Genomic DNA, 24,592 nt, shown 5'->3' on the forward strand with positions numbered 1-24,592 from the left:
TTTGTTTTAAAGGAAAAGGGTAGTATCTTTATTAATGTGTCTCCATTGCTGAATTCTCAGATTCCTTTAAGGTACTCTTTAACATTTTACATTCCCCCCCTCAACCCCATGCAGACAGAGTTAATCTGTTCCATGTCTGTTATACTTGCTTTTTTTTAGCACAATCAGAAATAGAGTTTTTTTGTGATTAAAAAAATTTTTTTTACTTTAAAATAATTTTCGACTTCAAAGGTACAAAAATAACATTCCCTTAATGTTAACATCTTTCCTAACTGTAGTGTATTTCTCAAGAGCAGAAGTGAAAATTTGTACAATACTCTTAATACAGACTTTATTTGAATCTTACCAGTTTTTCCACTAATGTCATTTTTCTGGTCCAGGATCCAATCCGGTTGTATTTTGTTATTTCTCCTTAGAGTTCCCTAATCTGTGACAATTCCTCAGTCTTTCCTTGTCTCTTATGACCTTAAAACTTTTGCAGAGAACTGATCAGATATTTTGTAGACTGTCCTTCTGTTTGGGTTTGTTTGCTGTTTCCTAATGATTAGAAGATTGTACATCTTTGGCAAGAGACCCACAGAAGTGATGCCGTGTCCTTCTCAGTGCATCATAGTTGAGCATCTGTGAGGGCCTGAATCTTCCCACTGGTCATGCTAACCTCAGTCATGTGGTTAAGGTGGCATCTGCCAGATTTCAACACTGTGAAGTTTTATTTTTCCCTTTGTAGGGAGTAAATATTTAGGGGGAGATACTCTAAAACTCTGCAAATATCCTGTTTCTCCTCATACTTTTGCCCATTAACTTTCATGTCCACCGGCGCATCTTGTGAACAGCCACTTGTGGTGTGTTTCCTGATGGGGATTTTCCGCTCCCTTCTTCTGCATTTATTAATTGGAATCCTATAAGTAAAAGCTGTCTCTTCTTCCTCATTTATTTACTTATTCAACTTTTTATTTATATCAGTATGGATTCATGGATATTTTTTTCTATGAATTATAATCCAGTATGATCATTATTTATTTTGGTGATCAAACTGTTTGTTTGTGATTTTTCTAATCAAGAAAATGGAAACAAGTGTAAATGTACCCAGAAAGAAGAGCTAGGTTGAGGAATAAAAACATACGAAAGACAGTATTAAAGATCATTTAAAAGATAAGTATTGTTCAGCAATAAAAAAGAATGAAGTACTGATCCATGCTATAACAGGGATGAACCTTGAAAACATACTAAGTGAAAGAAGCTAGTTACAAAAGGTCACATATTGTGTGGTTCCATTTATATGAAATGTCCAAAATAGGCAAATCCACAGAGACAGTAGATTAGTGGTTGCTAGGGAATTGGGACTAGGTGTTGGAAGGGATAAAGAATGACTGCTCATGGTACAGGATTTCTTTTTAGGGATACGAAAATGTCCTAAAGTTGATTGTGGTGATGGTTTCACAACTATGTGAATATACTAAAAACCATTGAATTGTACACTTTTAATGGGAGAATTGTATGTGAATTATATCTCAAATAAACCTGTTTAAAAGAAAGAAAGAAAAACAAAACAAATATGGTTATTAAAAATTCATAGAAAGCAGTTTAAGTTTCCATAGTAGATACTGGATAATTAACACTTTGAATATTGGCTATACTCATCCAGGCAGAAAACAGAACTATGTATAAAAATATGAAAACTAAATTCTGGAAATAACTAGTGTTTTGCTCTTAGTATTTTTGAAGTAATTGAACCTCAGACCATATAATATATGGCATATTTTACATTTATATTTAATTGAAAACAAACTATAAATAAATGTGTTTTGTGCAGTATATTCCAAGGCATTAATTTACAAATTTTTATGGGACTGTCTCACACTTGTAAACTTGCTAAGACTCCCTCTCATAAAATTACTGCCTCACTGTCTGTTCAATATGGTCTCATCTCCTAGCTGTATTTACATTTATATGTAATATAGGTATATTTTGTTTATATACTATGTGTGTATATTTATTTATCAGTTCATAATAGAGTATTATGTTATGCTTTCATGTTACAAATCATGTTTAACAGGTAGCTAACAGGCAGTTTTGGCTGTCATAGTCTACCTTGGTAATGATAAAAGAGGCAGTAGAAAATATAAGTTTACACGTACTTGAGGATAGGATAAATTGTATTTATTTTAAGACTAGATTGACTGGTAAACAAGACAGGTCATTTGGAGCGTTTTCCTCTATACTAGTTGGTTTGTCTTCTCTTTATTTTGGTTATAGTTTCTATAAACTCTTTAAAAATAGACAGTTGCAACAAAGAAAATAGGAAGTTATAAGACCTGATAAGTTAGGGTTCCCATCCAAATCTACCACTAACTAGCTATTTATTCTTTGACTTTGAAGCCAGAACTTACCTCTCTGTAAGCCAGTGTCCACATCTGTAATTGAGGAGCTTCATATACAGTTGGCCACAGTCAAATACTTCTTTAGTATGTCACCATATTCAGAAAATGTTTTTCTTCTAAGTAAATACTAGATTTATTATTTTGACTTTTCTTTTAAATGAGAACAAATTTTAATGGATCATATTTACTTCCACATGTGTTAAGAAGTAGTACTATTGTTTCATATTGACATGATTATTGTATAGATTCTTAAGGGGAAGTTTTAGATCCCTTGGGTATAAAATGTGGTCACGATCTGAAAACTTCAGATAGTTAAGAGTCGTAGACTGTTAAGGTAGTCTGTAAAGACATTTAAAGCTGTTTGGTATAGGCACTTTTAAAATTATTTCATACATTTACTTTTTGTATTTTTGTAGTGTAGGCATCAGTAATTCCCCCCATTCCTTTTCTTTTTTTAACCCCCTGTCCTTCTGTTATTAAGGGCTACACCCTTCTCTCTTGCGGTTTGAAGTTAGGCTGTCTTGCAGTTGGCCTCGGCTTGGCTCGTGGAATGTTCTGTCTTCTTAGAAAAGTGGTTTTGATCAGGCTGTATCTGCTATAATAAAAGATACTTCTTAAGGTATAACAGTAGCTAAATCTGTTCCCTAATGGCATTTCCCCATACTGCACACATTCACTGTCTTTAGTTTGAAAATGTATTGTTAATCAAAGTACTTATAGTGTAACGTCACAAGTTTCTCTGTCACGTGACTGCGTATATCTGACATTAAATGCTATTCATACGTGTATTTTTCCACGACTTATCTAGGGATCAGGCCCAGCCTCAGGAACAATATCACTGAATTCAATGAATGTGGATGCGGTTTGTGAGAAGCTGAAACAAATAGAAGGGCTGGACCAGAGCATGCTGCCTCAGTATTGCGCGACCATCAAGAAGGTGACCAGCATGTTTCCCCGCTGACTCAAGACAGGGCTGAGGGCACCAGTGGCGGGCTCAGTGCATGGCGAGCACTTTGTATTTAGCTTCTCAAAGACGAGTTCTCTGTTGAAATGGGAAAGCTCTAGGTGGAAACAGGTTTCCTACTATTTGTATCCTAAAATTGCCCCTTTATCCCTTAGTTTAGAAACGGATAAAAGAAAATAAAGTGTTGTATTACAACGTTCCTGTAAAATGATCTAATATAAGGGGGAGTTCCCTGGCGGTCCAGTGGTTAGGCCATGGTGCTTTCACTGCCTGGGTTCCATCCCTGGTCAGGAAACTAATATCCCACAAGCCACGTGGCATGGCCAAAAAAAAAAAATATCTAATGTAAGTCAAAAATGCTTTGATGAGAAGTACAAAGCTCTAAAGGATTTCACATTAAGATTAAAAATAACATATTTCCAATATGCAACATAGAACATTTGAAGGCCTTTTCTTTTATGTTACATTTTCTTTAATTATAGTATTTATTTGTGACTTAATAATTATCCAAGTAAACCATACTTGCTTCATTTTCCTCAAATTCTCACTTTCATGTCTTAGAGGATTTCTGATCATGTCCCGTTTGATAATACCTCAGAGGTTTGGGTTTGCAAGGCTAATGCATTTGAGGAAGTTTATTTCTTCCTAGATCTTTTCTTGCAATTCCAGTAACTACCACGAACCTGGGATTTTGAGGAGGCTTCCCATATACAAGGCTAACCCAGTCCCAGTTTTAATAGATACTTCCACTAAGTTACACTTTTTCTATCAGAGATACAGTGAAGGAGAACATTAACCACAAGCATGTAATATTTACATACTTTAAAGATTGGCATCTGAAAAGTTTTTAAAAGAATTATGAGCACATATACCATTTCACTAATCTTAAACTATGTTTGGTCAGAAAGGTTCGGATAATGTTAGTTTTCTCACAGATCTAGTTAGTGTTAATCCCCATTTGCGAAAGTGTCAAGCACTGCCTTTCCAAGGTACAAACCTGACTCTCCTCAAGGCAGCTTGGTGAGCGTCAGGAAAGAGGGAGGTCTCCACATGGATCCTTTGTGGCGATTTTGTTTCCCTCAGGACAGTGGTTCTCTCCCCACTCAGCTCTTTACTCTCAGGCCTTGGCTGTTTGAAGCCGATTGTAGCAACTGGTCTCTTAAGTGCTGCTAAGCTCCTTGCATTTCTACAGCAGGACCTCTGCCGTAGGCTTGCTCTGGACATTCTTTTCTTCAGAATTAACTTGGAAACTGAGCAATCTGCCGGTTTTAAACCCAGGTATTCCATAATTTTACCACAGTTAATAAAGTCAGGTTTTGTATTTTGTAAAATAAGTAAGTTACCTGTTATTAATAAAGAAAATTCTATCATTTCTTACTTGGAAGGGACTAGAAGTACAGAGACCCAATAGTGACAAGATCATTTTCTGTGAATTTAATAGACTGGGAAATTTGTGGGTGGACATTCTTGGTGGCTGAAGTTATCTCGTATAGTTGATAAACAAGTTTGTCCGCGCTTCACTTCATTTAGAAGTTCATCAGTGACCAACATGCTGACAGATGTCTTTGTCCCCTCCCAGCAGTTTGCCGTCGTGTTCATGTTTTATGATTAGAGGGAAAAAGCTAACAGTTTTGTTATTGCTCATGGCAGAATAGGTAGTTTTGGAAATAGTTGGAGGGTTAGCTCTTGGGTTGGTCCCTGAAGAATGATTTATTTTACTTGAGCGCCTAGGACACTTGCAAGAGTATGGAGTGGCTTATGTTATTCAGAGTCTACTTGTTTATTATTACATGGGGTGATAACCTTCTTTAGGTCAATATTTTCTAGTCTCTAATATAAATGTACTTTTTGATCACTAGAAGTTCAGAATCTCTCACATTTTGTTTATCTTTGTGTTTGTGTTTTTTTTATTCAGGCAAACATAAATGGCCGTGTGTTAGCTCAGTGTAACATTGATGAACTGAAGAAGGAAATGAATATGAATTTTGGAGACTGGCATCTTTTTAGGAGCACAGTAAGATATTTTTAATATTTGTAGAATTATTTACAACATTGTATAAAACAAGTGCCAGTAAGTACTGGTCTAAACTGATATTTTCCTATATTTTAAAAAATATATGTAAAAATTACATTTTACACTTATGTGTACAACTCTTGTATATCCTGTTATGTAGAATATACACAGCAGCACTTAGCAACATTTGCCTTTTGGGCATTTCACTTGGAAATCTGGGAGAGAGGCCACCTGCCAATTCTCCCTGCTTTCATTGACCAGGACACTCTCCTTGACCTCACTCAGTCAGGCTTCCCGAAGCCTCTAGGCCTCGACCTTGGTGTCTGTCCTCATTGGGCCTGCATCGCCCAGTTGTAGGAAGAATCCTGCTAAGTCAGTTGAGAAAGAACCTCACCCTCAGTGTCTGATCACCCTCGCTATCCCATTACATTCCTCATCCCCCACCCATCCTCCGCTCCCCGTGAGGTCCTAGACCCCAGGCCTGCCTCCAGAAGGAATCCTGTCAGGTCAATTCAACCAGAATCCCCCTCCCACCCATTACCCATGATGCTTCCTCTTAGCAACTTTCCATCCACTCATCCCCGCCTCGTTCCTGGGCTGTAAATGCCCACGTGTCCACGCTGCTTTTGGAGTTGAGCCCAGTTCTATCCTGAGGTCCGTTTTTCCCCATTGCGATAGTTCCTGGTTAAAATCTGTTTTTACTGCTTTAGCTACTGTCCAGCTCTGGTTCTCTTTGACACACTCCAGTTGCATTTTGTTTTGTTCTTAAGTTAAATTTTAAATTAAAGTAGTAACACAGTGGTCAGATTAGAGTATAGTATATGTGTGCTGGTTGTGGTCATTACAGTTATCTGTCAGTATCTGTGGGTGGGTGGTTCCAGGACTCCCGTGGATACCAAAATCTTCAGATGCTTAAGTCCCGTATATAAAATGGCATAGTAATATTTGCATAGCTACACACATCCTCCTGTATACTTTAAATCACCTCTAGATTACTTAAGATGCCTCATACAATGTAAATGTTGTGTAAATAGTTGCCAGTGTGTGGCAAATTCAAGTGTTGAGTTTTGGAACTTTCTGGAATTTTTTTTTTTTCTGAATATTTTCAATCTGTGATTGGTTGAATCTGCAGGTGCAAAACCACTAGATTCTGAGGGCCGACTGTACTTCTTTTAGTACAGATGATCCTTGAACAACTCAGAGATTAATCCACTGATAAGAGAGTCAGCCCTCCGTATCCAAGGTTCCTCCGCATCTGCGGATTTAACCTACCCTGGACCATGTAGAAAATACTGCCGTCTTCACTAGTGAAAAATATCTGCGTGTAAGCAGACCTGTGCAGTTCAAACCTGTGTTGTTCAAGGGTCAGTTGTATTATTAATATAGAAAGATAAGCAGATAAGGACAAATGTATTTGAAATTCACTTACAGGAAGTATGCTTTCTCATTTCCATTAGAGTAACTTTATGGTTAATTTTTAAGATAATTTCTAAAGCTTCTAAAATGTGATTTGTCAGTGCGGATACTGATGACTTTTTTTCTTCTCTCTCTTAAGGTACTAGAAATGAGAAATGCCGAAAACCAGGTGGTCCCTGAGGACCCACGTTTGCTGAGTGAAAACAGCAGCGCAGTTGCTCATGGTGAATCTGCGCTCCGCTCGGCCCACGAGCTGCCTCACACCGAGCTCTCCAATCAGGCTCCCTACACCCTGAACTTCAGCTTTGAGGAGCTCAACACACTCGGCCTGGATGAAGGGGCTCCACGCCACAGTAACCTAAGCTGGCAGGTATTTATTAAACGCCATTCTTCATGTGACTGAAGAAGAGGGTGGTATTTAATTCCCCGAGATTATGTCGGTGCGTTTGTATAGTCGTTCAGAAAATCTTTAGTGAGTCCCTGAGTGAAGAGGATGGAGGGAGGAGTCCCTGTTCTCCAGGAGCTGTGTTCTTCTGGAGAGGACAGTCAGTAAAACACAAAGAAAATAATGTGATTTCAGAAATTGATAAGAATTGAGAAAATAATGAAATAGAGTCATGGCATCGAGGGTGAACAGGAACTGGCCTACTTAGGTGGTTAGCTGAGTTCATCTTTCACTTGCTGTTTCCTTGTTAAATTCAGTAATCATTGGCTAAAACACATCTTTATTGGATAACCTGCCGTGTTATCCCTTTGAGCACCATAACCTGGTTTTTCAGTTCGTATGTTGCACACTGTTCATGGATATTCGTTTTCTTTTTATTATCTGATGTTAGATACGGGTGAGTTCTTTCTTTGGATGTTCTTAGAAGAGGGAGGAGAGGCGAGGCTCAGGAATAAAAACAAAAGTGAGAGAACGTGAGGAGTAAGGGCTGGACAAGAAGAAAAATAAACTAGGAAAAAACCTAGAGCAGGGTACAGAACAGAGAGAAGACAAGCAAGGGAGAAAGCATAGTAAGTAGCTGCCAAGAACTCTACTGAAACGGAGCTGTATTTAGAGAAAGGAGTACCTGTTAGGTCTACCATTTTTAAGGGTGTTGTGTTTGATTTGGTAGTAAAAATATTTTTTGGTTGTTACTATCTTTTTCTACGTACTATCAATCTTATTTCTTTAAGTTGAGAAGCCATTTTATTGTGTGTTAACTAAGATAAAAATTTCCTTATTTTACGATAAGTCCGCCCTTGACCCTTTTATCTCCCTGTTTCAACAACAGTAATTCCTTTCTTTTCCCTGGAATTCCTTTTAACATTTCTTAAGAAATCCTCATCCTCTGCTTTTCCATACTTGGTATTTACCACCGTGACCTGGAAACTCTCACAGCCTTCCTATCAATGCAGCAGTTCTCAAACTTGTTTTAAATCTCAGAATCCTTTTACACTCTTAAAAATTATCGAAGACCCCCAAAGAGCCTTCGTTTATGTAAGTTTTATCTGTCAGTATTTACTATATTAGAAATAAAAACTGAGAAACTTAAACCAATTATATGTTAACATAAATAACATTTTTATGAAAAATGACTATTTTCCAAAACAAAACATATTTACTGAAAATGATATTGTGTTACAAATCTCTTTAATGCCTGGCTTTGTAGAAGACAGCTAGATTCCCATATCTGCTTCTGCATTGAATCTCCTGGGAGATCACACATGATGCAACCTCTGGAGACTCCACTGTACACTATTGTGAGAATGAGAGTGGAAAGGCAAAGGTCATCTTCATATTCTTAGGAAAATAGTTTAGACCTCGTGGATCCCCTGAGAAGGGGTCCACATACTGCATTTGAGAGTGAGGGCAGCACTGTCCTGAACTGGATCTCAGGACCTTCTCAGGGAGCCTGGGTCATTTTCTCCCGGTGGAAGGAAGACTCTGCTTTATTTCTGCTTCGTTTCAACCTTTGCTTTTGCCCTTTCTTAAACTTCCTTGATTCTTTTTCTTCCATTTCCTTCCTGTTTTTCCTAATCTTTACTTTTTATTCCTCATGTTATTAACCTTTTCTGGGTCTATAGCAATTCTCGTCCTAAAACTTCACATTGGAAACCAAACTTTTAAAAATATTTTATTTCTGTTTACTTGGACCTGACTGTTGACCTCAAGGCTTCCATTTGTTCATTTGGATCCTGTATTTATCTTTTTATCTTTTCCATTGCACTTTATACTTTTCCTTTTAAAATCTGTTTTTTTCTTTTTTTTTTTTTGCATTTTGAGTACATTTTTTTTCTCTGAATTGGAATTTGACAGAAACTTCATGTCGTGCAAGTTGAGAAAGTTTCTATTTAACATACATTTAAAGACTTGAGTATTTTGTTTTTGAGATATACCTTAACTCTCATCTTCTTTCTCTTTTCTAAGGGGAACTTTTATATTTTATCAATGAAGGTGACTTTTTCCGTAAATAAGTTTAAAAGTTTGAAATGATAAAAACAAGTCCTAAGGTTATTTGTTACTGTAACCTTAAATTATACTTTTAAATATTAACAATAAACTAATTTTATTAAAATTTGTGTAAAGCTTTCTAATAACAGTAAAATTATTCATAAGTTCACAGCTTTTGTTAAGCTGTGTTATGCAGAATTCTTCTAAAAGAATTTGGTATTTTAAGGACTTTAAAAATTCTTATTGTCCATATATATATATTTATATATTTTTATTATATATTATATATATATATATATATATATATATATATATATATATATAAAATTTCCTAAGCTGATGTTTATTGTGCCTTTTTTTGGGTTTATTTGAATTCTTAAATTATTATTATTTTTTTGTCTTCACAGTCACAAACTCGCAGAACCCCAAGTCTATCGAGTCTCACTTCCCAGGATTCCAGTATTGAAATTTCAAAGCTTACTGATAAGGTGCAGGCTGAGTATAGAGATGCCTATAGAGAATATATTGCCCAGATGTCTCAGTTAGAAGGGGGCACGGGTTCCACAACAATGAGTGGCAGGTCTTCTCCACACAGCACGTATTATATGGGTCAGAGTTCATCCGGGGGCTCCATTCACTCTACTCTAGAACCAGAGAAAGGGAGGGATAGTGAACCAAAGCCAGATGATGGAAGGAAGTCATTTTTAATGAAGAGGGGAGATGTTATAGATTATTCCTCATCAGGAGTTTCCACTAACGATGCCTCACCCCTGGATCCTATCACTGAAGAAGATGAAAAATCTGATCAGTCAGGCAGCAAGCTTCTCCCAAGCAAGAAGTCCTCAGAAAGGTCAAGTCTCTTCCAGACAGATTTGAAGCTGAAGGGAGGTGGGCTGCGCTATCAGAAACTTCCAAGTGATGAAGATGAGTCTGGGACAGAAGAATCAGACAATACTCCGCTGCTCAAAGATGACAGAGACAAAAAAGCTGAAGGGAAAGTAGAGAGAGTGTTGAAGTCTCCAGAACACAGCGCAGAGCCTATTAGAACCTTCATTAAGGCAAAAGAGTATTTATCAGACGCCCTCCTTGACAAAAAGGACTCATCTGATTCGGGAGTGAGATCCAATGAGAGCTCTCCCAATCACTCCCTTCACAATGAAGTGGCTGATGACTCCCAGCTTGAAAAGGCAAATCTCATAGAGCTCGAAGATGACAGCCACAGTGGAAAACGGGGAATACCACATAGCTTGAGTGGCCTGCAAGACCCACTTGTAGCTCGGATGTCCATTTGTTCAGAAGACAAGAAAAGCCCTTCCGAATGCAGCTTGATAGCCAGCAGCCCTGAAGAAAACTGGCCAGCGTGCCACAAAGCCTACAACCTGAATCGCACACCCAGCACGGTGACTCTGAACAACAACAGTGCTCCGGCGAACAGAGCCAACCAGAATTCTGATGAAGTGGAGGGGATTCGGGAGACGCCCCAAGTCATTCTGAGGTCCGGTTCCAGTTCCCACTCAACTGCCATTCAGAACGAAAATCTAAAAAGCATGACGCATAAGAGAAGCCAGCGTTCAAGTTATACGAGGCTCTCAAAAGATTCTTCAGAGCTGCACGCAGTAGCCTCTTCTGATAGTACAGGCTTTGGAGAAGAAAGAGAAAGCATTCTTTAAGAAAAACAAGCAAAAGTAGAATAGTGTTACTATAATCCCTGTGACAGGACTGACCTGAGTTTTATCGTGAATCCATCCACGCACATCACCTGTACATTTCACTCACAAATAATTAACGGATGAGAAGGTCTTTGGTAAAAGAGACATACACTATACAACAGAGGGAAGTATAAGATAGCCTGGTTCATCTGTCAGCCCCCGTTGTCTTTGTACGTAGAAGCTTAAAAACCCAATATTGTTATTGCACCTTTCGTTGGCATATAACTGCAAGACAAGATCTGAGTATAAAGATAGGTCAGAAATAGTTTATTAAATATAAAGGGCTTAATTCGCCAACAAAAATTAAAAGCTAGAGACCCCTTTCGTAGAACATTCATTCATTAAATATTTGAGGGAAGACATGATGTTAAATGAACCAGAAGCACGTTCTGCTCTTAAGGGGTGAAAGATAAGAACTTACAGCTTATGGAATAACCTAGAGACTAAAGGTTAATGCTCTGTAAGTTGCGAACCGGTGTTCTTTATAATAGACAAATTTGCTTATCAAAGAGTTTTTAAATTTTAAGTAGAAAATATAAAGAGGGCTTTAAAAATTGGTAAGAAAGTGAGTCAACAGTGCCCAAAGTAGAGCCCCAGTAACTGGGTCATTGTGAGCTGCTAGGGGAGTGGCCTGTGGAGAGGGGCTGATCACCTTCCTATGACCTGGATGCTCTTCTCTCCAGATCCCAGACCTGGCTTCAAGCACCATCCACCTGCCCGAGAACCCGCCCTGGTCTACTCTGTAACTCCTTTAAATTGTGTGCTCAGCTTTCCTTAGTGAGCCGAGCGATGAGAGGAAAAACATGAATTCTTTCTCTGGGAGAATCAGGGAGATGTGGATAATAATAGGCGCTAAAAATCTTTTTGGAATGGGAGACTGAGGACATAACTATAGCAGAAAGGTCAGTGACAGTTGACAAGTGACAAGGAAATATTTAGTTAGGGAAAACGAAATCACTGCCTTCTATACCAGGGCAGGGTTTATCTGCTTCACCTATTCCTAAATCAGCATGTTAATTCTTGGGGAGGATCATAAGAAATACTTGTAGACAGAAGTTTAAAAACATGTAACAAAGCAAGAGTAAAAAGAAGATAAATCTGGGTGTGACTCTTCATTTACTGTTGGCAGAGTTAAGAGAATGATCACATTTAAGTATCGTGTGGACTAGACATTTACCCTGGCATCATGCACTGACATTTTTTTGGTCATTTTAACATAGCTTTCTTATGTAGAACAATTTTGGCAGTATACCTTAAGTCACAGATAAGATTGTAGGTCGTGAGATCGTAGACGAGCAGTTACCTAAATTTAGTGTTTATATTTTTGATGTTTTTCACTTACTGGATTTTTATTAATATGCTGAGCAGTTTACCTAGTTGACTAGTCGTTGCATTAAAAAGTTGCTCTTTTGGGTTTCATTGCCTTGATGTTTGAGTGTAATCTAACATTTTCATAAAGTGTTTATTTTGCATGACCTTAACAAATGTTTTGACCAATTAAAAAAGAAGGCAGGATGTTGTTGACATTGTATGTTGAAATGTTAACATTTTAGTACTTACAGTGTTTATTAGCCTGCAGTATTGTGTAATTAGTAATTATTTCAGGGGTGATACTTTGTTCCTTTTCAGGTGAGTAGATGCAGCTTAATATCACTGTAGTGTATTCTTTATTCTGTTTGTAAAGTTAATACCAGAGTATTAAGTGTACAGATAGATTTAGAAAACAATAAAAAAAAGTTGCATGCTATTCTGAGTCATGAATTTTTATTCACTATAGTGACGATGATTCACAATGCGATTAAAAATAAAAAATAATTTGTGTGTTTGTTTTGTCAGAGGTCTAAAGTTCATTAAGGATGTTCAGGTGCAGGTAGCAGTCGTGCAGCTGGCAGGAGTGTTCTGAGCTGCCCTCTCTGGTCTTTCCGAGAGAGTGTGGCTCAGTGCCTGAATGGTGCCTTTGTGAAGCATTAGTGCCCACGGCACAGCTCTGTAGCGTGCATTTCTGTAACTATGAGCAGTAGGTTTTCCAGATCCTGGGAGGGTATCAATTTAATTGTTGTATGAACATTCTGGAAAAGTTTGCTTTTTCATAGTGTTTTAGAAATTGACAAACCAGATGGGTTATTGAGTCACACCATCATCCCTTTGAATCTGTGTGTCTATGTGTATGTGTATCTGTATCTATTTATAATCCATAGCTCAGCCTGACTCTCACATATGCAAAACTCTGCTTTAAGCTGGGTGAAAAGTGATAGAAAAGAGAATTGGTGCTCTAAATTTGCTAGTCCCTTAGATTCTGCCTCAGAGTCTTGCCATGTTTTATAAACCGTTTTGCCTTTACTTTAAGCCACCGATAGTTCTGTTCCTGTGCCATAACGTTAAGCCAGGTCCATTCACCGTGGAAGCTGTTGCTCTCTCTCAGCTGATCCAGCTTTCAGGATGCTGAGCCTTGAAGGACCAGCTCTCCCATCTGGAGAAATGTGAAATTCATAATAACCCACGTTTTCAGTATTAACAGGAAAACTTGTTTTTGTCTTATATTTGATTTATGTGAGTTTTCTGTAGCAGTCAGAATAATTTTAATTGCCTAGCCAAATAATTTTAGGAACTTATTTGCTAAAATTCTTAAATTGAGGACTCTTTGGATCACTTGCATGTTATAGTTCTGAGTGAAATATACTTGTAATCATGATTTTTTTTCTTACAAATACTAACCATTAGAAAATATTTTCAAATGAAATTACATCCTTTATCTTTCTGGCTAAAATACTAAATTTAAAAGGTTTTAAAACTACATAGATTTTGGCTGTACCAGGAATTCTCAGCCTGTTTAGAGGTATCCTAGAGCTTAAAAATCCCTGAATTCCTGGTTAACCCTTGAGTAAATCAACGTAACTACCAGGAAAAGAGAACCAGAGGGCACTGTGCCCTCTATGAATGAGTGACATTGAGGGAAGAAGCAGGTAAAAGGGAAGGAGCAATGAAATTAACTTCTTTAACAAACACTTGACACTGAACATCTAGGCTCCTTCGCCGCCTGCCCTTCTAGAACCGTGCTGACACTTGGCAGAAGGGAAGAAACAGCCGAACAGCCGGGGAGCCTTTTTTGCTTGGGGTAGGGGTGGGGCTGGACCAGCCTGGGTGGGCTGTCTGAAATGACTGCATTTTTAATTTCCAGGTTGTGGTGCCCCTTACCCCTCCCTACCTCAGAATTCTGAGCATAGACTATAATTATGCAAATGAATTGAAAAATAGAAAGAAATTGATCTATAACAGAGAGCCTGCACTTGGATGGTCTTTCAATGGCTCATCACTTGAGAAAGGTTGAGAATCCTTGGTTGAGACTGATTAACTAGAAAGAGAATTTAAAACCTTACGTATTTTAAACCCTTTCATGCCTAGGAAGAAAATGCTGCCCTTGAGATAGATAGATCTTCAGAGGGATCCAGTTTAAGCTAAGGTATGTAAAAAATTAGTTTTCCAAGTAATTAGTTTTAAGCCGCCGTTGAAACAGTTCTCACCAATTAGAGAATTTACATTCTCACCACTTTAAGAAGTAGAGTTAAGTAAGAAATATCTAAAACAATTGCTAGAAATCAACCACGGTCACCTACATGGTTAAAGCTTTTTAAGTAAAATTACTGGTAAAGCACCACCTTGGTTAACACCAATTCTGCTGTGCCCAGGTCTGTGGGTGAGAGGTTTCCTAAAGGGGCTTCCCAGCACTTGGAGCAGAAAACTCTTTGAATAGGCCTGGCTGGCTATGTGGTGAGCTCTATCCTGAGTTTCCAGTTACAGTGAGGCATTAAGAAAACAAAGAATTTGTAAGAATAAAAGGATCAGTCAAGAAGGAAGAGCAATTCTTTCCAGACTATTAGTAGGATGATTCCTTAAAAGTCAATAAAAATGCCAGTGATTTGACCTAACTGGAGTGAGGACCAACCAAAATTGGCCAAAAATGTGAATTACAATAATACTGTACAAGAAAGGCAGTGTGACTGTTTTAAAGTTCACAGAATATTCTGACAGTGTCTATACAGGATGATCCGCAGTCATCTGTTTACAAAGAGTATGCTTAGGTCCTTAATCTCCTGAGGTTAATGTGCTTGGTGTAGGGTTACTTACACCAGTGATATATATTACGAGCCCTTAGTTTTGCCGGGATTTAACAAAACACAAAACAATCTATCAAACAATTATTAGAACTTGAATAAATAAAATTTTACTTTAAAAAAGAGTATAGAACTACATGCTCCATATTATTCAAATTAAGGAGTTGTTTGAAATAGTTAAGATTGTCTTGATTACCCGCTATCACTTTCTAGTTGTAACATACATTTTATACTTATTTACCTCATTTTCTTTCAAGGCAAGAAGGGCTCTAGATCTTAGTTCCCCGCCCATAGACCATTCCTCCTGACAATTCGGTTACCTTCTCCCAGTTGCTGGCTTCCTCACCAGACACAAGGGGGCAATGAAGATTCTATCTGCCACTCAGTAATCCTGCTATCCAGTCGATTGAAGAAGAGAGACTTGTGCACCTCGGCCAGTTTTCTTTGTTCCAAGTAGTTGTAAAATTTGAATTCGTTTTAATGAAGTGTTCCTTTTATAAAATTTTAGATAGAAGCCCAAATGTATAGCAAAATGCATGTAAACAAACTCTACATAACCTGACATTTCATATCTTATAGCATCTTCTTGGTCAAATGTCTAATAAGTATTTAGATTGTTATTTTCAAATTACCATAGTTCCTGACACTTGCACTTTTTAGCTGTGTTTCTGAGAATTTGTAGACTGTATGTTGTTATACTTAATGTGAATTTAACTCTTTTTATTTTTAAAGAATTTATTTGCTTTTTGAGTTCTTTGTGTGTTTTTCCCTCTATCTTTTACCTGGGTTCTTTTCTCTCTTTTTGTGTCTTAAGTTTGGTATTGGTTGTCATGTATTCATCCGTTTTACCATAAAACATTCTTCAGAGCATTAGAATGGGAAAGAAACCTCAAGAAAGGCCAAATCCTGGATTTCAGATAGCCAGTGGACATTCAGTCAGTACTTGATGAGTGAATAAGGTATACCTAAACTAGGAGAGTCTGCCCACACATTGTAAAAATGCTGAATTTGAATGCAGTCATACTGTGTGTCTGTGTGCTGTAGTTCCTTACAGGCCCCGCCCTTCCCTATCACTTTATACCCACCTGCTACCTGTCTGGCCCTATAAGCTTCTCAGCTTATGACTCTGGGAATCTTTCAGGACATAATACCATGCTTTGTTAAAAGCTCTCAGGGAAGAATATCCACAGCCCATCTTGCTAAGTGCTGTCATTTTAAAGTGCTAGGCTCTCTGTTCTACATGGATGTATTTTAAAACCCGCTGTGTGCCTTAAGCCCTTTGTTTAGTCCTTTGTGGAGATGCCCATCTTATAAATTAATACGGTTATAGAATCAAATTAAAGGTTCAGTCCTGCATTTAACTTCAGAACACTGAGAATGTTTTTAGGTATGACTCGGCTATGGTGAGCCTGTTTTCTCTGAGCCCGAATCGGGGTAAACCGTTATAGTGAGCGCACGTAGCGTCAGGGCCGGCCCCGAATCTGGTAGGTAGGTTTACCCTTTCTCTGGCTCAGCTTTTCAACCTTTTTTTTTTTTAGTTAGTTATTATTTTCATTGACCAGCTCTCATTGCTGTCTCTCATTCCTTATCTCAGGTTGACCACTCTGATAAATTTGAACTAGAATTCATGTGTTATACTGGGATTCTATACTGACCTTTATACATGAGTGGGCCATTGTGGGTTCATTGAAAATTTCTTTATTAAGGTAGGCTAAACACTGTAACAACAACCTCAAAATCTCATCGACTTAACACATTTGAAGTTTATTTCTTGTTCCCGTAACAGTTCAGTGTTACCTAAGTTGACAAAGATTCAGGGACCCAGGTGATTCCTTCATTCTGTGGCTCCACCAGCCTCCAAGGCTTCAGAGTCCTCTGCCCCATCTTCTGTGTTCTGTTGATACGCAGGGGAGGAGAGAGGGTGGAGGACCATGCGTGGGAAGTTTGTATCGTCCCGGCACGGAAGTGGTGTCTGCCCATTCCATCGGCCTTCCTAAGTCCCCTGGTCGTGCTGAGGGGCAGGGGAGGCTGGGGAATTCGGTGAACTGCGTGCCCCGGAGGAGGAGCAAACATTTTTGTAGTTCGTGGGCATCTGGCCACTTAGGTGCTTGACGTGGATGATCCATGGCAGACTCAACACTGCGACTCATCTTGTTTTCAACTTTAGTAGCAGTGTTTTTTGAAGACATCTCTTTAACATTTTGCTTTTCATTCTGGTAGGGAAGTCTGTTAAAATCATAACACCTAAACTGGAAGATTTTTAGGATTTCAGGGTTTTAGAGTAAGGTAGTTTTCAATTAGCCAGTTCTTTCCTTACATCTCCAGAAACTTCACAAATTTCTAATATGGAGCAGGTTGCAGGAAGAATGAAGCAAGGTTGGGAATGGGGAAAAGAAAGTTTCACAACTTCTCTAGAACCCTTTTTGTAATCCAAAGACTCAGGCCACCCAGACTCCCTGACTCTTGGGATCTGATGGTAAGTACAGACCTGCCGTCACCACCAACCCTTTCAGCTTTCTTCCTCCTAGAGCGACGCAGGGGCTCCTGGTTCCTCCTCCTCGTACCTGGCAGGCGGGGCAGGACGCGGTCCCTGGGAGGCTCCTGCTCCCACTGCAGGGATTGGTAGTTGAAGAGAAGCTAAGCTTATGTTAGTGGCCACTCCCGTCCAGGAAATACAGCTCCCTCCCTTAGAAGGCAACGGGAAAACTAGACTGTACGTCTACCATTTTGTTTTTAAAGAAACCCGTCTGCCATCTAACGCTGTTGACCACTTTCCAGTTTTTTTCCAACTGGTATTTCATCAATTCCAAGGTGCACATTTTTTCACACTTTGATTTTTCTGAAATATAAGCCACAGCATCAATGGCAGCATTTTCCCCTCAATGTTTCCTAAAGTAACGACAGATCCTGCAGTTGATGGAGTCTTGCTTGGATTGATGAAACGTGATACTACTTTAATATTATATATGCCATGGTCACGTTGAGTTGTGATCTTTAGCAATAGTAATGGACTAGTGATGATTTATGTTCAACTGACCCCCCAAATTCAACATTTTGTGTTGACTATTTTATCAGTTATTATTCAATATTCATTTTGGATATTTAAAGTATCGTTATGCATTTGTTATAATTTAAAAGTTTACATTTATTGAACGCAATGTGCCTGACATTTTCCCAAGATCTCTACATGTATTAACTAATCTTCACAACAACGTCATGACTTAATTACTACTATCCTCAATTTACGAATGAGAAACTGAGAGACAGAGAGATTAAGTAATTCCCATGGTCACACAGCTACGAAGTGGCAGAGCCAGGATTCAAGCCCAGGCAGTGGGGGTCCAGAATGCCCACTCTTTATATTACATTTATCTTCATTGTTCTTTAGCTAATTGGGGACTTTAGCTAACGTCAATTCTTACATTTTTTTCCAAGATGCACTTTAATTATAGCTTTATTTGCTGTACCATCACCATTGTCTTACTTGTTTTAAACCAGGGTTTGGGGTTTAAGAAAGATAAAAGTCTTTTAAAAAAATCTATATCCATGTAAACTGTATTTATAGGGAAAAATCATTTTTTTAAACATCAAACATCTTTGTTCCTACTAGTTATTTTGGAATGATGTTCAATTTTTGGTTAAAAATCTACTTTTTGTGTTTAACATCCTTTATCCCATTATTATTCATGAATTAGACCATTACATTAAAGTTTGTACATAGTGTTGGATATATTCATTTTACTTGCAGTCTTATTGTTATATGGCTTTCGTATACAAACACTTGCTCTTCTGTATGTCTATTGTCAGTAATTCTGTGTTAGATTATAATCTTAAATACCACTATGTGTATTTTTCTTTATATTCTATTATTAAATAGTATTAATGCTTAATAATGTTAATAGATAAGTAATATATGTCTATTTAAAAAATCATTATTGCAGTAGAGGTTTTTTGGGTTTTTTGTTTTTGTTTTTTTTTTTAATGATTCTGGTCACTGTCTCCTAAGAAGAAAAGAAAAGAAAATAGGCAAAATGGAACTCTTTGTCTTTCATAATGACAACTAGTCACTAACGGCAAGAAACCAATAGACACATCTGGAATAGTGGATAGACAGTGGATCGAGATGGTGGTAGGTGACAGTTTCGTTTAATATAATCATCTGCCTAATAATTTGTGTGCTTACTTGAGCCAGACACTGTTATAAGCACTTCACGTGGATTAACTCATTAAATCCTAACAAGCCTATAAAGTAAGTGCTATCATTGTCCCTAGTTTACAGATAAGGAGACTGAGACGCAGACGTTTAACTTTTACATGACGACAATGCGTTAGATTTTTATAGCTGTTCCCTAAACTACTGGCATTATTGTCATTATCTTAATTTTGAGAAAACTGAAGATTTGGGAGTTTGAGAGCCCTCTTTCCTTCCCACCCCCAAGGTCACTCAGCTAGTAAACAGAACAAAGACACCAACCCTGGTTTTCTGACTCCAAATCTGATGATTTTTCCACCACGGTGCCGACTTCATTTCCGCCAGTACCCATCACTCTGTCCTACGTGGGTCTGTGGTGCTTCTGTTTTCCATATTCCATTGTTGTAGAAAATGTTAGTGGAGAGTACTAAACACGTCTGAGTCTTCAGGCTCTGAGAATGTGTCCTGGGTTTTCCCACGGAAGCTCTATCACCTTCTTCTGTCCTCTCCCCGTGAACCCTGCAGCCGCAGTGCCAGGCAGTAAAGGAGTCCAGATCCGCAGGCCATCTGGGCCTTTAAATCCTTGTGTATCTTGAAACGAACCCTCTGTCTGGCTCTGCTGTCCTCACTGACCATATCTCCTGAACTGAACTCTGTCCATTTGGTATAAACATAACCAGTGCAGCGTGTTTAAACGGGTGCTGGCGAAGGGGGGAGTGTGTGCACGTGTGCCCATGCACGTGTGTATTTAAATGTGACCTTGCCAGATCGCTGATTTGACCCATCACTGAAATGGTGGGTCGGTTGGTCAATACGTCACAGGTGAAAGAACACAGAAGTGAGTCACAAGGCTGGAGTTATGGACGGCCTGCCTCTGCTGTCTATCCGATGGCCATGTTCTTGTCGGCTCTAGTTTCTTCATCTATTAAAAGTATGTGATGGAGGAAAGAGGGCTTCCTCCCTTGATAATGGGTACTACTTCCCCGCTACTTGTTATATGTTAGTCACTAGCTCCCTAATCTTTGCAATAATATTGAGAAGCAGGTACTTTTCCTGTCTTACAAATGGGGAACTAAAGCTGAGAGAAGTGAAAAACCTTGCCCAGTGGCTCACAGCCATTATGGGTTAGAGTGGAAATTGGAAGCCAGGTCTAACACTGAGTTAATGTATCCCCAGCTATGCCTTCTTGCCCCTCCAGTGATGTATGTGAGCTCAGTTTGCAGCCATTTAGGAGGTATTGAAGGGATGAACATGAGCACATAGAGTGAGAAGAAATCTTTCTGGTCATTTAGTCCAGCCCCTCAAGTTTACAGATGAGGAAGTTATAAAGTGGTCGTATTATTACAAATATTTTGGTGCTACATAGGATGGTTTGCTTTCACCCCACTTTTAGCTTCATTTTATCTTTGTCTTAGCTCAGGTTTCTGTAACAAACAAACATAGACTTAACCATAGGCTTATAAACAACAGAAATTTATGTCTCATTGTGCTGGAGTTTGGAAGTCCAAGATCAGGGTGCCAGCACGGCCGGGTTCTGGTGAGAACCCTCTTCCAAGTTACAGACTGCTGACTGCTCCTTGTATCGTGGTGTGGCAGAGAGCAGGGGTAGGGTAGGAAGTGAGCTCTCCCGTGACTTTTATCAGGGCACTAATCCCTGGGGGCTCCACCCCATGACCTCATCTTAGAAGTCTCTCGTGTGTGTCTCTTCTGGAAGTACCCCTCAAATACCACTCTCTTGCTTTGTGATAATCATTTCCTTGCTTACCTTTATGCTTTTACCACTTATGTATGTATCCTTGAACAATTTTACCTGGTTTTGCGCTCATATCAATAAAATCATACTGTTAGTGTTTATCCTTGACTTGCTTCTTTCATTAAACGCTGTCTGTGAGGTTTATCCCTGGTGATGTACATAGTTGCCATTCATTACTTTTCACTGCAGAATAGTATTCTATTATATAAGCATGTATAACGTACCTATTTACCTTATTGGATATTGGGTTGTTTCCAATTTTTATTACAAGGTTTGTATGAATATGCGTTACATGTCTCCGGTTGTACATGTGCAAGAGTTTGGAGTTTTTATTACAAATTTCTGGATTTGAGTTATTTTTAAAAACACGTATTTCTGCAATCAGAAGAAAACTGCAGAAAGAAAAGACTCTTTTGGTTTATCATATCTCTAAACCTCCCTGGGGGTACCTCTATGTCTGGACTGCTGCAGCAATTGTGAAACCTTAACCAAGGTATCAGGAGCTGGGAGTGAGTGAACACAAGAGGTTGTCATTTGGAAACAGACTAAAATCGGGACCTTTTATCTTGGGATGATGCAAGGAGAAAACAGCTGCGGTGGAGGCCCTGGCACCCTGATGGGTGTGACGGGGAGAACGTGCCCGTGCCCAGCAAGCCCTAGAATTCCGACCTCCTTCTCCTCCGGCGCCAGCTGAATGTTTCCACCCAGATGTCGGCCGTCACCTCACGTACAGCTTGTCTAAAACAGAGCTCAAGACCATTCCCCCAAACCAACTCTCCCCGCTGTGTTTTCCTCCTTGTCACTGGTGCCATAATTCTCTCCGTTACTCAGGCTCAGAAATGGAGTTAACCTTCGCTTCCTCTCTCTCTCCCATCCCCTCGTCCCATCAGTCACCAGGCTCTTAGCTCCTCTCGGTAGTGCCTCTCCAGACCATCCCCTTAGGGTCCCTCCACCTTGAACCTAGCCACCACCATCACCTGCCTCTCACCTCTCCCCTCTTCATTCCTGCCCACAAACGCCAGTGGAGCCTCTGAAAACGCAGAGTTCATCTCCTGCTCATGAGTGGCGATGACCCCCCCGTCATTCAATTCTAGTAATCTTGGATGGACGTTCAAGGCCCTTCAAAGTATGGTCCCAATTTATTCCTGTGCAAATTGATTTCTAAGCTAAAGTTGTCCATTTACGTCGTTTTTCCTGAATACTACAAGGATCTTCAGGAAACTAAATTCACAGATGGTCCTTATTTTTGTGAGTTTGTCCTCACTTCCTCCCATGCTCAGGTGCGTGCTCTCTTCTTCCTCACATGCTATACTTTCTTGGCCCAACATCTTCTATTGAAGTATAATTGCCTGGGGTATCCTTTAAAGCTTATCACAACCCAAGGGAGCGTCCACTTGTACCTTCGTGCATGCAGCCACTGCCGTATGCAAGACACTGGGCCAAAGGTCAAACTTGAACTTGGTGTGTAGCAAGTTAACGGAATTTATTACTGAAAGAGCTGCAATAAGTTGAAAGATAATTGAATCTCAAGAATTTTAGAAAAATTTAATGACTGATAAGCGATTAAGAATGTTATTGCATAACTTATGGAAGCCCAAGAGTCTTGAGCTTTAGCAACATACAGAAGTATAAAGCTCTCCAAAGAGACCTTAAAAGATTCAAGTCTTAACACCCTTAATTTGTAAATTAAAAATGGGACTCAGAGTGTTTTCCAGCATGTTGCAACTTGTTTTGACTTGCAGCAGCATTAATCTCAACATTGTCTAAATTAATCTTGTTCTAGCAGCCTTGAAAAAAATAGAAGAATGTATTATTATGCGCTGGCTTAAAAGGAATTACCATTATTTGGAGCAAAGACTATCAAAGATTATGTGAAGTCAAATTTTCATGTAAAATTTAAATAGATAAAGAGGGATTTGATTGGAATGAAATGACATCAAAAGTGAGAGTGTGGCCTTGAAAATTAAACAGTGTATAGAAGATATTGATGACGATCCAAGTAAGCATCAGTCACTTACACGATCATGAAAAAGGTAAGAGCTGTGACTACAGCAGTGTGACAAGGGCTGGGAAAAGAAGCAACCTTGGGGAGCAAGTCACGTTTCTGAAGGACGACTTGAACATAAGGTAAGACTTTAAAATCTGTACCATGAATTCGAATGACAAGTGGAGAAATCAAAGGCTTAGCATTTGTTCTGGTCTTTCAAAGGAAACTGGACAAAAATAGCATGGATTTGAGGAAAACAGTAATTGGTGATGAAAGGTGGTGTTTTCTCTGTGACCCAGAAACAAAGTGTCAAAGTTTGCACTGGAAAATTACAACATTCCCAATATCCCCAAAAGCGCACATGTCAAAGTCACAAATAAAAGGCCCGTTGCTTTGTCCCTCTGCCATCTGTGGAGCCTTCAAACCCGGAGGTCGAGAGTCAATCCAGCTCGTCACACACGTGGGCTGATGGTCCATAGGATGCTCACAAAGCAGAGGGTTGCACAGGGCCTGCGGCCTCACCACAGCCAGGATCCAGTTGAAAGGGGGCTTTCTGAGAAACAGTTTCTGGCCAAAATCGGTTACCAGATGTATCACTTAGTTCAGCCTTTCCCTTGGGATGTTTGTGGAAGGCTGGTTAGGTGAGGATGTTGGCAGGTATTACACGAAAAACTGGATTCGCGGTCCAATAAGTTTAGAAAGTCCAATCAAATAGTTTTTTTAAAAATTTTATTTTATTTTATACAGCAGGTTCTTATTAGTTATCCATTTTATACATATTAGTGTCTACATGTCAATCCCAATCTCCCAGTTCATCCCACCACCACCACCACCCCCGCTGCTTTCCCCCCTTGGTGTCCATACGTTTGTTCTCTGCATCTGTGTCTCTATTTCTGCTCTGCAAACAGGTTCATCTGTACCATTTTTCTAGATTCCACATATATGCATTAATATATGATATTTGTTTTTCTGACTTCATTCTGTATGACAGTCTTTAGGTTTTTTTGTTACACAATTTCTTAGAGCTTTCAATGTATATTTTGAAACTCCAAGAAGAGAAAATGATGTGCAATCTCTTCCAAATATATCCCACCCCGAATCCTTTTTACCCCAAGCAATGTGTAGGACAGTATTCCATCCTGTAAAGGGCCTTGCTTAATTAAGGCCTTTCCTCCAAAGGACTTCTGGAAATATCAATAAAGCAAATCCACCATTGAGCACATTAAAAAAAACGATGGGGTTCCTGTTTAAATGATTCCAGAGGAGGAGAGCCACCCGAGGCTGGTCTTCAGAGCGAAGACACTCATTGGGTTAAGTCTCAGTACTCGCGCTTTCTGTTTACTAGTTACTTCACTACCAGTCAGGAACGGGAGAATGAACACATGCACCTCTTTCTTCTCCATCCTGACGTATCAACCTGTAAGGTCAAAGAGCTCAGGAAGGAAGATGACAGCAGGGGAGAAGTTTCAACAAATATTGTAATCCAGAAAGGCCAGGGAGGTGAGGAGACTTATCAGAGAAACAATCTATATCCTGGGTGCCTGCCAACGGGCCCCTAAAGAGAAGAGACGTGATGTGCGGAGCCCTCAAACGCCCTGAAAGGCTCTGGGAGCCCAGGGACGCCCCCTAG

The 24,592-nt window shown here is 39.2% G+C and overlaps 1 protein-coding gene across 19 annotated transcripts in view; it reads left to right on the forward strand.

Annotated features, from left to right (window-relative positions):
• Window positions 1–15,458, forward strand: part of KIDINS220 (kinase D interacting substrate 220) — a 99,640-nt gene extending 84,182 nt beyond the window's left edge. For 17 of the 19 annotated variants that reach the window (XM_082357594.1, XM_082357583.1, XM_082357588.1 and 14 more), the window contains 4 exons: window positions 3,190–3,318; window positions 5,261–5,359; window positions 6,915–7,145; window positions 9,617–12,409. In XM_082357594.1, the coding sequence (XP_082213720.1) occupies window positions 3,190–3,318; window positions 5,261–5,359; window positions 6,915–7,145; window positions 9,617–10,879 (1,722 nt within the window). In that variant the 3' untranslated portion in view covers window positions 10,880–12,409. Of the gene's footprint in view, window positions 1–3,189; window positions 3,319–5,260; window positions 5,360–6,914; window positions 7,146–9,616; window positions 12,410–14,320; window positions 14,379–15,287 lie in introns of those variants that run through there. The other 2 variants (XM_082357591.1, XM_082357590.1) reach the window with 2 other exon arrangements.
• Window positions 15,459–24,592: the final 9,134 nt, after the last annotated feature.

Source organism: Balaenoptera borealis, assembly GCF_965194805.1.
Source record: "Balaenoptera borealis genome assembly, chromosome: 15".
Lineage (NCBI taxonomy): Eukaryota > Metazoa > Chordata > Mammalia > Artiodactyla > Balaenopteridae > Balaenoptera > Balaenoptera borealis.